The sequence below is a fragment of the Scyliorhinus torazame genome, chromosome 7 (assembly GCF_047496885.1).
Source record: "Scyliorhinus torazame isolate Kashiwa2021f chromosome 7, sScyTor2.1, whole genome shotgun sequence".
NCBI classification, from domain to species: Eukaryota; Metazoa; Chordata; class Chondrichthyes; order Carcharhiniformes; family Scyliorhinidae; genus Scyliorhinus; species Scyliorhinus torazame.
Window position 1 is genome coordinate 202,447,072 of NC_092713.1, and position 17,210 is coordinate 202,464,281.

The following is a 17,210-nucleotide window of genomic DNA, read 5'->3' on the forward strand; positions in this document are numbered from 1 at the left end:
GGATCCAGTGAGCAAGTACCCCGCTGCCATGATCGATGAGGAGATCCAATACAACAAGGCGCATGCGGCCGCATGGGATAGCATTGAGCAGTGCATCGGACTCTTCAAGATGCGATTCCGATGCCTCGACCGTTCTTGTGGTGCATTGCAGCACACCACCCCCCCTCCCCCCAAGAGTGTCGCCCGCTTTGTGGTGGTCTGCTGTGTCCTCTACAACCTGGCATAGCAGTGGGGCAACATGCTGGAGCAACATGTGACCACCTCCGAGGGGGAGGGGGAATGGAGCTGGAGGACGAGGGCCCGGGGGGGGGGGGGGGGGGCCCAAGACCAGCCAGAGGATTGAGGACAGGTGGCAAGGGTCCAGGTGGGCCAGAGTAGCCCTCATCCTCGCCCGCGTCACATAGGACGTGGCCTCATCCGTCATTCCCCCTCTCGCCAATGCCCCCCCCCGCCCGCCCCCATCCCTCAGCCTTCCTTCTTCTCCCTCAGATTCCACACCTCTCCGTCACCCTCCTCCCCCCTCCTGCAATTCCCCACCCTCTGTGCAACATCACTTCAGGGTGCTGAGGCAAGCGGCACTGTCAGTGAGTCACTATTGAAGGCAGGGGGGTGATGATAACCCGCTGAGAGCTGGTGTGATGCCATTACCTCGATCTGCTTAGCCTTCCGTGTGCTACCACTGTGGCTAGGTGTGTCCTCAGAACGCCCCGCTGTGCCGGCCTGTTTTGGGTGCTGACTCCGAGACGCCGTTGTCAGTGGGGTGGGTCTTGGAGGAGAGAGTGGCCACCTTCGCCACTCCACAGGGTGGCTCCGGGTTGACATCCAGCACCATCTCCTCCCGGTCGGTGCCTGTAGGGCTGTGGGGTTCACCTCAGGACGGAGGGACAGCTGGATTTGGCTCCGGCTGCCCCTGCGTCATCTGGCTCTGCCAGCCCTCGCAGCTCCCAATGTCACCAGCATAGTGTCAACGCCCTCGGTGATGCTCCTCAGTGTCTGGGACATGCTCTGCAGCGTCTCAGCTATGTTCACCTGAGACTGGGACATGACCTGCAGCACCTCGGATATGCCCACATAGGATTGGGAGACATCTCCTAGCGAATGGGACGTGCTCTGGAGGATCTCGGCAATGCCCACCTGAGACTAGGACATGTGCCACAGCGCCTCATCAAGGTCCGCCTCGTGGTGGGTCACGTCCCCTAGCGACTGGGACACGCTGTCGAGACGCTCAGCCATGGCGTAAGCCAATCTCTATGTTGGTGACAGATCTGTCTTCGGCCACCCCCTTCGATCTTCAGATCCCGTTCCTTATAGGGGGTGAGGACTCTGATGTCCGCACCCCGCCGCCCGCCTTGGCCCTCTCCTGTCTGTCGTGGGCCAATTTCTCCTGCGGGGACACAGAGAGGGCATCGTTAGCCACATGCATCGATCATCACAGAGTTTGCAGGGGACACGGGGCGAGGAAGTGGCTCAGGGGGACATGGGCTCTTGGGCGTTCGGCGAGACTGACCACATTGGGGGGGGGGGGGGAAGAGTATGTGGTGGGGGGTGGCAGCATGGGCGACACTGCTGGACATGAGTGGACCGGTGGACAGAATGGTGCTGGGTGGGGTGGTGCCAGGCGCATACTCATGGGGGGGGGAGGGGGGTCAGAGATCCGGTGCCAACTCACCCGTGCAGCTCGATGGAGGGGATTGATCTTCTTGCGGCACTGGGTGCCGGTCCTCCTGGTCACAGTCCGAGAGCTGACGGCTGCTCGCACTGGCTGCCCTGTGGCAGACCCTCCGAGACCCTCGTGGGAACAGGGCATCATGTCTGGCCGTGTCCTCGTCCAGTAATCTGCCCAGATCGACATCCTCGAATGGTGGGGCTGGTCGTCCGAGCGGCATGGCTGCAAGCTGAGTGGGGTTGACTGAGCAGGAGCGGTTTAAGTGCTGCTCTTCCTTGTTAGCGGGGGTCTGTGAGAGGGGTCCCAGCGAATCAGCCGGTGGGACCATCATTTGCGGCGTGAAGCCCGTGGTGCCTTCTCAAGCGGGCCAATTAACATTTTATCGAGGTGACAGCCTCGTCGGGCTGCGCGTCGGGAAGCTTGGGGCAGTTCTCGCTCGCCACCACACTGAAAAAACTTTTGGGTTAAATGGCGCCCTCTACCCAGTGTTGCCACTCACCTCGAGTGCATTGGCAATGACTCAAAGTTGCCAGCAGAGGGCGGCGGACATCAAAAGTTGCAATCTGATTGGTGAAAAGTTTCCAGGCGCGATGAAAGTTTGAGGAGTTTGAGGCTGGTCCAACAGTGTGTCCGGCACCGCCAACCTGACACGGAAGAATAATATCGGCCTGCAATCTCAGGGACAGAACTCCGTGTATATATAGAAAAAACAAAATCAGTCATGACTGATGCCAGCGAAGCCTTTCAAATTGGGAAACTCTGAGAGGACCTTCCAAGGGATGTCTGTGACCGCCAAGGGATCTTTACAGTGACAGTTATATCGATCTCTTCACCGACCAACAGATCCTGGAAATTAATAACCCCTTTTATAAAACATACATGTACTGAAAGTTACAACACTCAGTCTTATTTTTGAAAAACATTTGTTTTAGAATTGGAAGCTTGCTCGCCACAGCGATGGATTGATTGATTTGTGGTAAAAGTGTAAGTTTGATGGGAAATCGTTTGAACTGGTGGGTGCAGACATTGTGGGGTAAGTTATGTTTTTTTAAAAGATAATTGGAGTGTTCACAGTTTTGTTTTAAGGATCAGAATGTGTGTGTGTGAAGTGAGTGAGAGAAACAGATGCACAGACAGACATGGTGAGTTAGAGAAGTGGAGATTGAGGGGGAGACAGATAAACATCAAGGGGAGGATGAGACAGAAGATGCACGGAAGTAGAGAGAAGCGGACAGAGAAATAGGGGAGCAGAGAAGGAGAGGAGGATGAGAGCCTGAGAAATATGCATGAAAGGGGGAGAGAGGGAGAAAGATATACAGAAAGTGGCAAAGAAGGAACCTTGGAGCACAGGGAATGTCAGGAGTTAAGGTGAACTTTTCCAAACTCTCTGGTACCTCCTGGATAATGTAAATCTAATGCAGCTGGATACAATCGAGAATAAAGGAGGTCCTTTACTCAATGCCCTGGGAGTGGAAAGATTTAAACTCTGCACAAAAAGCTACTATTCTTTCAGCGATTTTTAAAAAAGTGATTTAAATAATGCTGAAAACACTCCATGCTTGTTCTTGGTATCATTAATATCAGCAGTCACATTTAGCTGTAATTTTACTTTCTGCACCTCAGCTTTTGCTGTTTAAAGTGTGTAAAAGGAAACCATCCAGACTTTCTTTTCTTTCTATTTGGTTGGGCACCAAAATTAATGTTTGGAAAAATATATTGGAAATCTGAGAAATAGAGAGTTTATATAAATCTGCATTTCAAAGTGATTCCAACAGTTTGCCATTGAGGGATAAGCTATAGAGAAAATATCAATACCAGCCAGTGTTATAGAAGAATGCTACAATGGTATATGACAGTATATTATTAGATATTAATAATTAATATATTGTATAATTTGTTAACATAATATATGAATCATTAGCATATATATATATAAATAATATATTACCTTAATGAAATACATTAAAATCCTGAGAGGACTTGGTAGGGTTGATACTGATGTTTTCACTTGTGGGCAAGACAAGACCTAGAGGACACAGTTTAAGAGTAAGGGGTCTCCGTTTTAAAACAGAGAGGAGGAGAATTATTTTTTCTCTGAGGGTCATTAGTATATGGAACTCTGTTCCCTAGAGAGCAATTGAAACTGGGTCATTGAATTGATTCAGGGCTGACACATTTTTGATAGGCAAGTGTGTCAAGGGTTATGGGGTGCAGATAGGAAAGTATATAGATCAGCCATGATCTTATTGAATTGAGGAGCAGGCTCACAGGGCTGAATGGTCTACTCTTGCTCCTAAGCCCAACTTTCCTATCAGAGAATGTCACACTGAAGTCTGTGGGGCATGTGAGAAGGTGTTTTGATGAGAAGTGTGGCATATATGATAATGTTATAGTGAGGGGTATGGAGTGTGTGAGAGTGCTAAGTGTGAGCTATGAGGAATATGAGAAAATGTCTCTGACTGTTGGAAGGTATATGAAAGTTATAAGTGAGGATTTTGGAGAATATGAAAGAATATTATAGTGAGGGTTGTAGGATATATTGGAGAGTGATTATGTGTACAGTACATCAGAGGATTGTAATTAAGTGTTCAGGTATATCAGAATGCTACAAAGAATGTTGTGTTTTATATCACTGTTGCAGGAAAAAAATGCAGGAGATGTTAGAGTGAAGCTGTGATGTATATCTATAAGTGTTGGTATGGTTATATTAAAGAGTGAAGCTGTGACATATATCCATAAGTGTGGGTATGGTTATATTAAAGAGTGAAGCTGTGGTATATATCTAAGTGTATATATTAAAGAGTGATGCAGAGTGCCATTAAACATGAAACGGTTACAGTGGCGGATATAAAATATATCACAAATATTCTATTTTTGTTACTTAAGTTAATTGCAGTGCTCTATAATTTATAACATTTTGAATATTACATATTATCACACTATTATAGACCTATCTTGACACTGTACTACATTAATTTAAAAGGAAACATGAGAGCTTTGGGAAGTTCTGAGGCCATGAAGTACATTTTAGAAATGGATATCTTTTGTTCTTTATAACACTTCTGTGATATAGAATCATGCCACAGTAAACTCTGTAATATTGCTGTAAAAAAACTATTAAATATAGTAACATCCCTCTATGATTTATGCCTCTTGCATTTAGAGGATAGGGTTGTATTTATCATACAAATAACACAGCTCTGTATAATATATATATAATGATATTATATAATATATTGGATACAATATTGGTCAATATGTTTAAATGTGTAATATAGAATATTGCTTGATGTTATATACAGTAACACTGCTCCGCTGTATTATAGTCATGGTGCTATTTATATTATGTATAATATTGCTCATGCCTTATGTAGAGTAATAAATCTGTTATAACCAAGCCATGTATAAAAAAAGACTTGCATTTATGGAATGGTTGTCATGACCTTGGGACTTCCCAAAGGGCTTTACAGCCAATGAAGTACTTTTGAAGAGTTGTAATGCATGAAATACAGCAGCCAATTTGTTCATAGCAAGCTCCCACAAACACCAATGAGATAATTGAACAGGTAATCTGTTTACGTGATGTTATTCGAGCAATAAATATTGCCTCGCTCATTAAGAGATATTCCCTGCTCTTTGAATAGTGCGGCAGGATCTTTTAAGTCTAGCTGAGAGGGCAGGCGAGTCCACGGTTTAGCATTTCATCTGAAAGAGAGCACCTCTTATGGTGATGCATTCCCTAGTACTGCACTGGAATGTCAGCATAGATTTTGCACTCAAACCTCTGGAGTGGAGCTTGAACCTACAACCTTCTGAGTAGGAAGCAAGAATCCGCCCTTTAAGTAAATATCTTACCGGTCAGTACTACATATTGTGCCTCTCTCTATGTTACATATAATATCAGAGCTCCATATACAATAGTCACCCTGTTCTATATAGATACATGGTTTTATGTACCACATATAACAACATAACTATTTTACAAAATGTAACACAATTCAACAATAGAGAGAAACCGTTCTGTCTATTATAGTAAAACCGCTCAGTATGAAGAATGACAAAGCTTTTGCAATTATAAAATTATCATTGCATCTCAGAATCTCAGGATATTTCGCAGCCATGAAGTACTGCTTTTAATTATACTCGAGGCAATGCTCTGCATTAAATGCTGCTTTGGATGTTTCAGGGTGATATATATAATTTCACAGCTCCATAGTAATGCACATGTTATATACACAGTAGAGCGGCACTATATTGTATAGAGTAACATAGCTCTACTATCTACATAAATACTACAGTGTACATTATATACAGTACACTGCCTACAGTAACACTGCTCTGTTACACACAGTAACACATTCTATTATATATAGGAACACAGCTTTTCTCCAGTAATAGTATCCTGTATTGTATGGCAGCGTTGTTATATGCATTAGAGATATACTAGAGAGTTATGTACTAGCGAGTGTGCAGAGGAGATTTACTGGAATAATACCAGGAATGAGGAATTTTAGATACATGAAAAGATTAAAGATATTGGGCTTGTTCTCCTTGGAGCAAAGAAGATTAAGAGGTGACCTTATTGAGGGGTTCAGAATTATCAACAAGTTTGACAGGGCAAAAGAAGAATATTCTATTTCCACTAGTTGGTAAGTCAGTGACAAGGGGTCACAATTTTAAGATGGTCAGCAAGAGAGCTAGGAGTGAGATGAGGAGAAACTTCTTTACTCAGAGAGTTGTTGGGATTTGGAATGGGCTACCTGGGAGAGTGGTGGAGGCAGATTTCATAGGAGATTTCAAAAGAGCTGGATATATATTTGAAAGTGATGAATTTAAGGTCTATGGAGATAGGGCTGGGGAATGGGACTAGCTAGGTCGCTTTTTCGGAAGCCAGTGCAAACATGATGGGTTGAATGGCCTCCTTCTGTGCTGTAGAATTCTATGATTCTACTATACACATTGGGTGTGATCTAACCAAAATAAAACAAGAGTGCCGTTCTGGGCTGGATTAGCGGGATAGTTTCCAGTTCTTGTAGCGCCAGGAACAACTCCGCTATCTATCAGCACTCTGTCTTGGTTTCGTGCTCCGGTGGGAAATGCCCCGCCGAGGCCGCACTTCGCCACATTTCTGATGAGCGGAGCTCCTCGGTGCAGGAAGGGATCGGGATGCCATTTTTAAATGGCGGCCCGATCACCACCCCCCCCCCCCCCCCTTCCGGTGCAACAACCGGACCCCCGCCCCCCCATTCCCAAACTAACCTGTTGGGGGGTCCTCGGCACTCCTGCGCCTGATCCCTGGCATGGGCACAATGCCAGCTTGGCACTGCCACTCAGGCACCCTGCCAGTGTCCCTGCCATCCTAGCAGTGCCAACCAGGCACCTTGGCAGTGCCAGCTGGCACCCAGATGCCACTGCCAGAGTGCCCAGGTAGCACTGCAAGGATGCCAGGCTGGCAGTATCAAGGTGCCCGGGTGACTCCAGCAGTGCCAGGATGCCACCCTGCCCTGAGGACAACCACACAGGGTCCTCTGACCACCTCAGAGACCCCCCCAGGTACCGTTCTGCCAGCTCCCCATTTGTGTGGACTAGTACTGAAAGGTGCCTGGCTGGGGTCTACTGGCCTGGCGAGACCGGTAGATGCTGGGTGGTCATTCGAACCAGCGAAGGCAGAGGGAAGTCAGCTTCTAAGACTTCACTCTGTGAGATTGGAGCCAGATCACAACATCTCGTGAGATGTGGTTAGATCTCCCGTTGTGGGGAAGCCCAGGGGTGGCCTCTCCTGGCATCTACCGGCCACATTGTGTCCCCTTTCGGGCGCACCATGGCTGGTAGATCGCACCCAGTAACTCTATTCAGTTTACCATGTTTCATAACACTGCTCTGTACTATATATAGAAATACAGCAACAATATACACAGTAGCATTGCTGTGCTCTGTGTATTATATACTGTAACACTGCAGCGTTATATACAGTAATGTCATTTTTATGTACAATAAAACAGCTCCATATTACATACAGTATAATTACTCTGAGTTATACACAGTAAAATGTAGTATTTCTCATTAAATAATGGAGCAATCTCGAGGGCTACTCCTGTTTATTTTCTATGTTCCTATGTAAACAATATCACTGGTAAAATAGCCCAATTTAAAAACAGCTCCATTATATACGGTATCACTGCTTCCTGTTACAGCTCTATTATCTGCAGTAATTCTATAGCCTAAGATTGCTCTGTTTAACATACAATTCCACTGCTCTGTTATCAGACAAAATAGCTCTGTGTGTTACACAGTAATGCTCCCCTGTACATAACTGGGCAACACAGTGGTCAGCACTGTTGCTTCACAGCTCCAGGGTCCCAGGTTCGATTCCTGGCTTGGGCCACTGTCTGTGCGGATTCTGCACGTTCTCCCCGTGTCTGCGTGGGTTTCCTCCGGGTCCTCCGGTTTCCTCCCACAACTCCCGAAAGACGTGCTGTTAGGTAATTTGGACATTCTGAATTCTCCCTCTGTGTACCCGAACAGGCGCCGGAATGTGGCAACTAGGGTCTTTTCACAGTAACTTCATTGCAGTGTTAATGTAAGCCTACTTGTGACAATAAAGATTATTATCATAACAATGCCATTACTCCCCGTCACTGGCTTGTTAGAGGGATGTGTCAGAATGCACGTGGCCTGGACCAAGTATCTGAATTCAACTATTTTCTTGGCTATAAATGGTGATAATGTGTTGATGTCCATGACTCTTTTCTGTGTAGTGGATGTTTGAGTGCCTCAGCTGCAACCCGCTGAAGCCAATGGGGGGAGGGGGTGGGGGTCTGCTGAGGAATTCGGTGAAAACCCACACCAGAAAAAGGCAAGTCAACTCATTCTTTTTCTTTTGCTTCATTTTCTCTAGCCTTGAGCAAACGGGTTGGTGTCGAGAGGCAGTAAGCTGAGGATGGATTTGCTGTATCTCCTTGCCTTTGCAATGATGGTTGGACTGTGCAGTAGTGTGAGGGGTAAGTAGTAAGTATCTTTTTGGCTAAACATTAAGCTGCCGAGGTGAAAGACCGAGGTCCATATGCTGGACACTCCAGCGAGGTTCCAAAGGCGGATGAGGTAAATCATGAATTCGGAGGAAAATGCCAAGCCTTGGCCTTAAAAGCCTTTAGATTGTAATATCAAGGCGTTCTTGGGGGCAGGTTTAAGGAATGGGAGTTGATGGGGTGAGATTTCCTTTCAAAAGCTTTATGTAAGGTGGAGTGCTTGGAGGATAACTGAACAGGTGGAATTACACCCCCGTGACTGAACCCAAATCATTTTCTACCCTCTAACCTACATTGGACATTGTTGAGATCATCCTGCCCAGTCGTCCGTCGTCCCCCCCCCCCCCCCCCCCCCCGTCCCCCCCCCCCCCCCCCGTCCCCGTCCCCCCGCCCCACTCCCCCTCTCTGTTCTGCCCAGTAACAAAGAGGAGAGACACATGAGGGGAGGAGTGGTGACCACTCTATGTATCATGTTTCAAGGTACCTTCTGCTAGTGAATCTGTTTCTTGTCCTGTGTTTCTGGTTTCCTTGTGCCGTTATGAGGCTGGTGAGTGGCCCACAACTAAGTTCAACGTTGTTCAGCGTGCCCAGCTGGCAAAATGTACCCTGCTAGCCCGATGCTGACTCTGAACCTGATTTCTTTTTAATATTTCTGGGATCTGGCCATCATTGGGGAGGCTGGTATTGATTGTGCATTTGTAGTTGCCCTTGCGAAGGAGGTGGTGAGCCACCTTTATGAACCATTGCAGTCAGTGTGGTGGTATGAATACTCCCACTGCTGTGGGTAGGGTCCTGGATTTTTTACCCCAAGACGATGAAAAGAACGGTAATATAATCCCACGTCATAATGGTGTGAGGCTTGCGAGATTTAAAGTCAGCGGCTGTAGGAGCATGAGAATCGGGAGCAGGAGTAGGCCATTCAGCCACTCAAGCCTGTTCCGTCAGTCGATAAGGTCATGGCTGATCTGATTGCGCCCTTAGCTCCACTTTCCTGCCTGTCCCCATAACGCTTGACCCCCTTGTTAATCGACGGTCTGCTATGGAGTGGAAGACAGGAGTGATTAAATAACAAAAAGGATGACAGTGTAAGGCAATGAGGCCTGTGAGTGATGAACAACTATTCGAGCAAATGTCCCAAAGATTGTCACTGATAAAGAAGTGGACTTGTTTTGTATAAAAGCCCCTTAGCACTGTACCAAAAGGCCTCTCTATATTATATACTCAAGTCCAACAGTGAGACATGAACCTACAACCTTCTGCCTTAGAGAGAGAGTGCCATCAACTGAGTCAGATCACCATTAAACCAGGGGCTGGTTTAGCACACTGGGCTAAATAGCTGGCTTTTAAAGCAGGCCACCAGCAGGGTTCAATTCCCGTACCAGCCTCCCCGAACAGGCACTGGAATGTGGTGACTAGGGGCTTTTCACAGTAACTTCATTGAAGCATACTTGTGACAATAAGTGATTTTCATTTTTTCATTTCATTTCATTATATTGGTACGAACACCTATATCCGGGTGACCTGTGATCGCGACCATTGGCAGTGGGATCAATGGAAATAAGTTAAGGGCCCACCTTGGGGTCTGTTCCTAAAGCAGTACGGATGGTCCTCTGGCAGAGGACCTCATTTCAAGATACTGTAATAATTGCAACTCACTCTTATAAATATGGAAGTATATTTATTTCTAAGTAGGTTTCCAATCTGCAACACTCTAGCTAATTCCTGAAAATCTAACATTGGTAGGTCTGGTCTTAGTGACTATGATTAGAATTAGCAAACATTCTCAGGCTATAGAACAGTAACTGACTGGTAAAAGAACTGCAGTCACTTTAGACCCATTCTCTTCCAACTGAAGCTCTTCCAACTGAGGCAATGGTGGGGGAGGGAAGAGGACAGGTTTTCTCTGCTGTGAAAGAGTAAATAAACAAATTGTAAATTCCAGCTTAACATCCATTTATTGTTCGCTCGTATTATTCATGTGATAAATTTGAAGTAGGATTGTCTGTTTTTGGTAAAAGCTGCCTGAAACTCTTCTATGAACACTTAACACAAATGCTGCACCTCTCAATTGTGCTTACAGGCTCCTGGAATTAAAATGGTCATAACTAGAACAAGGTAGAATAACCTCAGTCCACAAAGATGTCTTAGCAACACTTTCTCATGCTTCATGGTGTTGCTCTTGTCCTTTTTACTTTGTCCAATGCTTGCTTTCACACTTGCCCTCTCATCTCACACTATAAAGTCTGGATTTTCTGGTCCACACCGAAGGAATGATATTCGCCATTCATTACTCTGACTGATGGCCATAGGCATTTCACAGGCTTTTGAGTGGCAACTTTAGGAATCCAGAGATACCTCTGAATGTGGCATATCTACAGGGGATCAGAGGCCGCTGAACAGGGCAAACAATTGCATCTCTCCTCAAACAATCAAATTGAAGAAACCTGAGCAGCACGGTAGCACAGTGGTTAGCACAGTCGCTTCACAGCTCCAGGGTCGCAGGTTCGATTACTGGCTTGGGTCACTGTCTGTGCGGAGTCTGCACGTTCTTCCCGTGTCTGCGTGGGTTTCCTCTGGGTGCTCCGGTTTCCTCCCACTGCCCAAAGATGTGCAGGTTAGGGGGATTGGCTATGCTAAATTGCCTTTCGTGTCCAAAAGCGTTTGATAAGGTTCCCCACGGTAGGCTATTGCAGAAAATACGGAGGCATGGGATTCATGGTGATTTAGCAGTTTGGATCAGAAATTGGCTAGCTGGAAGAAGACAAAGTGAGGTGGTTGATGGGAAATGTTCAGACTGGAGTCCAGTTACTAGTGGTATACCACAAGGATCTGTTTTGGGGCCACTGCTGTTTGTCATTTTTATAAATGACCTGGAGGAAGGCGGAGAAGGATGGGTGAGTAAATTTGCAGATGACACTAAAGTCGGTGGAGTTGTGGACAGTGTGGAAGGATGTTACAAGTTACAGAGGGACATAGATAAGCTGCAGAGCTGGGCTGAGAGATGGCAAATGGAGTTTAATGCAGAAAAGTGTGAGGTGATTAATTTTGGAAGGAATAACAGGAAGACAGAGTACTGGGCTAATGGTAAGGTTCTTGGTAGTGTGGATGAGCAGAGAGATCTCGGTGTCCATGTACATAGACCCCTGAAAGTTGCCACCCAGGTTAAGAAGGCGTACGGTGTGTTAGCTTTTATTGGTAGAGGGATTGAGTTTCGGAGCCATGAGGTCATGTTGCAGCTGTACAAAACTCTGGTGCGGCCGCATTTGGAGTATTGCGTGCAATTCTGGTCGCCACATTATAGGAATGATGTGAAAGCATTGGAAAGGGTGCAGAGGAGATTTACCAGAATGTTGCCTGGTATGGAGGGAAGATCTTATGAGGGAAGTCTGAGGGATTTGAGGCTGTTTTCGTTAGAGAGAAGAAGGTTAAGAGGTGAGTTAATTGAGGCATACAAGATGATCAGAGGATTAGATAGGGTGGACAGTGAGAGCCTTTTTCCTTGGATGGTGATGTCTAGCATGAGGGGACATAGATTTAAATTGAGGGGAGATAGATATAGAACAGATGTCAGAGGTAGGTTCTTTACTCAGAGAGTAGTAAGGGCGTGGAATGCCTGCCTGCAACAGTAGTGGACTCGCCAACATTAAGGGCATTCAAATATTCATTGGATAGACATATGGACAATAAGGGAATAGTGTAGATGGGCTTTAGAGTGGTTTCACAGGTCGGTGCAACATTGAGGGCCGAAGAGCCTGTACTGCGCTGTAATGTTCTATGTTCTATGTTAAAAAAAGTTAGGTGGGGTTAAGGGGATAGGGTGGAAGTGTGGGGAAAGGGTGGAGGTGTGGGCTTGGATAGGGTACTCTTTCTAAGGGCAGGTGCAGACTCGATGGGCTGAACGGCCTCCTTCTGCACTAGATTCTCTGAAAAAGTCTAAAGCAAGAAGTATGAATTAGAATGTTTGATCTAAAATCATGTACAGAAAGAGAAGAAAAGCAAGATGGGGTGAAGAAAGAGAGATATTTTAAGAGATAAATAATCAACTTTTAAAACTCTCCATCAATAAATAAATTCTGAAGGATTGGGAATCCACATTTGTAAAATTATGTTTCAATGCCACAGAGGATATTTTGCAGTCATTAATTTTTCTGACACCATTAGAAATGCAGCAGCTTTTTCTGGCCTGTTTAGTGACTCTCTATTAGATAAGTACGGCAACATCATGCCCTTCATTTATTTTAATGCCTTGTCTCTGGATGTGGTATCAGTTTAGCAAGGCTTGTGTGGAGCAGGTCAAATCAGACAGTAGTTTTCAGATTCCACATGTAACCATGTGTGTGTGGATGCTATACGTTGCTCCATAATAATGGTAGCACTGATAGCCTTACCATTATTCTATTTCTATTGCAAAAACGAGGTCTACGTCTAACCCTTGCACATTCTAATTCACTTCCAGTCTCTCCCTCCCTATGTATCTGCCTCATTTTCTATTTCTGTTTCTAGCCATCTCTCAACACCCTCTTGCTATCGATCACTTTCACTGTCCCTACTTTTCTCTCCCCATTGCTACCTCTCACACAGTGCTGCACATTTGGACTCTCTAGTTCTGCCCAAATCTCTTCTTCTAATGTCAAAATGATTTCCAGTATGTAATAATTTCAAAACCTTTGTTTGAGATGCACTGTGAGACAGGATATTTCTAATGAAGCAACCCTGAAAATCTGAGGGCTTTCTGTGATGACTGAAAAATATGAAGGCATATTTTTTATTTTGCCGTTCGTTGGCTGATGTTTAGGATTTAATGAATGTTAGGATACCGGACCAGAGCCCAACTCTTGTTCGGATACCAACGAGAATCCCAAACAATTTTCTATTTGTCAAACTATGTGGAAAATGTCATGTGAGTGTCCCTTTAAGAAAGGTTTAGTCTTTTATCATGTGACTTGTAGCACATTGGGCTGTGGCTGTGAGGTGAGAGGGGGTTTCAGTTTCAGTTTGACTGCTTTGGACTGCAGAAGGAAAAAGAAGCGTTTTTCTCTATTTTCATTTTTAAAAGCTGTTCCACTAAAAAGCACATTGGTTGTGGCTAACTGCTGTGGTAACTTTAAAGATACAATTGTTTTACCGAAGGTTTTTGAATCTACTGTTTGGAACTGGATCAGAGTTCCAAAAAATGGACCCGTCCCATTCAAGCGAGAATACAGTGTCCTGGGCCACGTCCTTGAAAGGGGCGTTTGATTTAATTGGATTTTGTTATTGAATTGGAACAGCTAAGGGGGAATTCATTAGGTATTATACATACATTAATGAGAATGTATGGTGTCTTTATGTTTGTAATTGATAAAATTCTTGCTGTGTTTATATATATATGTATGTTAGCTACATTCTTAGAATAAACCTTGTTTTGATTAAAGTGTCTGGGAAGTCTGATGAATCACACCTGCAGTGAAGGTTCTTGTGCTCATCCTAGCCAAATTCAACATAAAGGTTGTAAGTCAGGTGAACTTCATATTACACTTTGGAGTTTCTAAGCCCTAGTCCATAACAAAAGGATACTTCACCCCAGGAGTGATGACTCTGGCCAATAGGTATCTTTTATGTTAAAACAAACTTAAATTTAAACACAGAATTAACTACATTAACATCAAATAAATAGTTTAACAATTATCAGTTAACAGTTGTTAAATAAAAAGAAAAGCGTCAACTTACTATCTACATTTACCACTCCAATTTATAAGTAGAAGTTAACAAAAATAAATAAATAAAGTTAACAAAACAGGTTACTTGCTGATCTGTACAGTCGTTTGGAGAGAGATCCTTTAAAGAGACGATCCATGGGCAGCACGGTGGCGCAGTGGGTTAGCCCTGCTGCCTCATGGCGCTGAGGTCCCAGGTTCGAACCCAGCCCTGGGTCATTTTCCTGTGGAGTTTGCACATTCTCCCCATGTTTGCGTGGGTTTCGCCCCCACAACCCAAAGATGTGCTGGTTAGGTGGATTGGACATGCTAAATTGCCCCTTAATTGGGAAAAAAAAAATGAATTGAGTACACTATGTTTATAACAAAAAATAAAGAGATGATCCAGTACACTTCTGTTCAACCTAACAGCATTTAGCAAAACTGCTGTTCAACTTAAAATCCTATAATAGACTGCAAAATTACAAACAGACCTGGTTCCTCCCATTAATTACATCATCTGTATCCCACTAAGTTCCATGACCTGCTGAGCTAGGACTAAACACCACTCCCTCATAAATTATCTACATTCCAGGGATTCTCTAGCCATCAACACTGAATTCAATTAACCCTTTATCCATAACAAGTAAGTGGTCGGAATAAATTATTGCCTCACCTATTACGACTCTTTATTTACAGCTTTGGTAGATACACTGCCTGTATATATTTTAAACCAGGATTTTTGAGAACATTACTGCAATGGAATACAGAATATAATGTATAACAATGTTTTACTTTCGTTATATGAATTATTTCAAAGGGAGTAGCTGCATTTGAGTTCTCTTTTTCCAGCATTTTACCAAAGTCTACACTTCTCAAGTTTTGCTAATTTTCAGTAACAAGTTTTTGTGGGAGAAAATATGGTACAGCTCTGTATTGTAACCATCAGTCAGAGTTCAACAGCAACAGGGTTGAGGAACTTCAGTTACATGGAGAGACTAGAGAAGTTAAAATTGTTCATGTTAGAGCAGGGAAGATTATGGGGAAATTTGCAGAAACACTCAAAGTTTTGGGGGATTTTTCCCAGAATAAATAAGGAGAAAATGTTTCCGATAGCAGGGACATAGGTGACTGGAGGAAATAGATTCAAGATATTTGGCAAAAGAACCTAAAAGGTTTGCCCCTTACCCTCAAACTATGACCCCTAATTCTGGACTCCCTCATCATTGGGGATATTCTTTCTGAATCTACCCTTAAGAAGACTTTTAAAGATGGAGCAAGATGGTATTAGATTAGCGAATCAATATGAGGTAATTAAAGGCCAACTTTGAAAGGCAGTTTTAAACAGTAAGGTTTCACAGCAAGGTGAATAATTATTACTTCAATGTGATAACCATTTTGTTGAGATCCAATATTGGGTACATTAATCTTAGAAAATGAGAAGTGACTATTCTTAAAGAAAAAATCCCCAGTAAACCAGAGTTCAGAAGGTTCCAGGTTAGGGATGAGTCAGTTTTCAGGTTCTTGGCACTTCCAGGTTAGAGAGGGGCACCATTTCTGTCAGGGTTTCCACTTCAGGTTGTTACTACCTCTTCTACAAAGCAAGTGTGTGTGTGAATGGTGGTCAGAACAGGATGAGGCCCAGGCATGACACCTCCACAATTAAATGTTATAGAATCAAAGAATGGTTACAGCACAGAAGGAGGCTATTCGGTCTGTTGGTTCTTTGTCGAGCAAGCATATGAATAACGACCATTTGGACAAATTGCTAGGAGTGCTGGCACCCACGGAGTAAGAGTCAGTGCTGGCAGCAGATAACAGGGTGGGAAATAATGGAAAGTAGCTGAGTAGGGAGTGGGGACTGAAATAAATAGAAAAAAAAGTAACCTTGGGTGCAGGGGGGTGGTGGGGATGGAAAAGGAAAATGATAAAATAAAGATATTGATTTTCAAACAACAGTGCCCTTTTCTACAAACTAGCCGATTATTTTCCTGGATAGTTTATGTTAGGAGGAGGACAGCAGCTCCCTGGAGACAAAAATTAACGGCATTTTCTTTACTCTTCATATGAAAGGAGCCTACGTTTTATTGAGCTGCCTATGTAGGCTGGTGTTGCTTTTAGCCATGGAGGCTGAAGTGTTTCCAACAGTGATAATTGTGACCATTCATTGAGGTGTCCTGCAGAATTAACACTTCAATGTCATTACTGATTAGAAAACACTGTTTGTACATTAAGCAATGCCCTCCGAATGTGAGGGGACCGGTTTAGTTCAGTTAGCTGAACTGCTGGTTTGTGATGTTTAGTGAGGCCAACAATGCGGGTTCAATTCCTGTATCGGCTGAGGTCATTCGTGAAAGCCTCGTCATCACAACCTTGCCCCTCACCTGAGGTGTGGTGATCCTCAGGTTAAATCACCACCAGTCAGCTCTCCCACTCAAAGGGGGAAGCAGACTATTGTCGTCTGGGACTACAGTGACTTTACCCTGACCTAATGTAAGATAGCAGAGTGATCTAGGGTAAATTGCACTGTATGGAATTTGATGGTATCTCTTTGCTTGCTATTTTGACAAAACTTTAATCTGTTTATTTTTAAATGAAGTACTGTAGCAGATGGAAGATCTGCATCAAATTGTTTAAATGTGCTGTAATGTGGCCGGAAGCAAACAGCTAGGGTAAATACTGATATGTCTTGCATTGGTTGGAAGTGAACTCCAGGGCTTAGTGTTGGGTCAATTCACAGATTCAGTGTATTACTTTTGGTGGATTACTTTTGGTCTTGGACAGAGGGGGCACAATCTTGAAAATATGAGCGGTGGGGGTGTGGGGGGAGGCGAGGAGCTA

General features: G+C 44.3%; 1 protein-coding gene across 3 annotated transcripts in view; it reads left to right on the forward strand.

The window, feature by feature from the left end:
* Positions 1-2,283: 2,283 nt before the first annotated feature.
* The window catches only part of LOC140426785 (fibroblast growth factor receptor-like 1), a 223,891-nt gene continuing 208,964 nt past the window's right edge, over positions 2,284-17,210 (forward strand). The window contains exons 1-2 of one of the 3 annotated variants that reach the window (XM_072511949.1): positions 2,284-2,699; positions 8,565-8,667. In XM_072511949.1, the coding sequence (XP_072368050.1) occupies positions 8,607-8,667 (61 nt within the window). In that variant the 5' untranslated portion in view covers positions 2,284-2,699; positions 8,565-8,606. Of the gene's footprint in view, positions 2,700-2,876; positions 3,035-8,564; positions 8,675-17,210 lie in introns of those variants that run through there. The other 2 variants (XM_072511950.1, XM_072511951.1) reach the window with 2 other exon arrangements.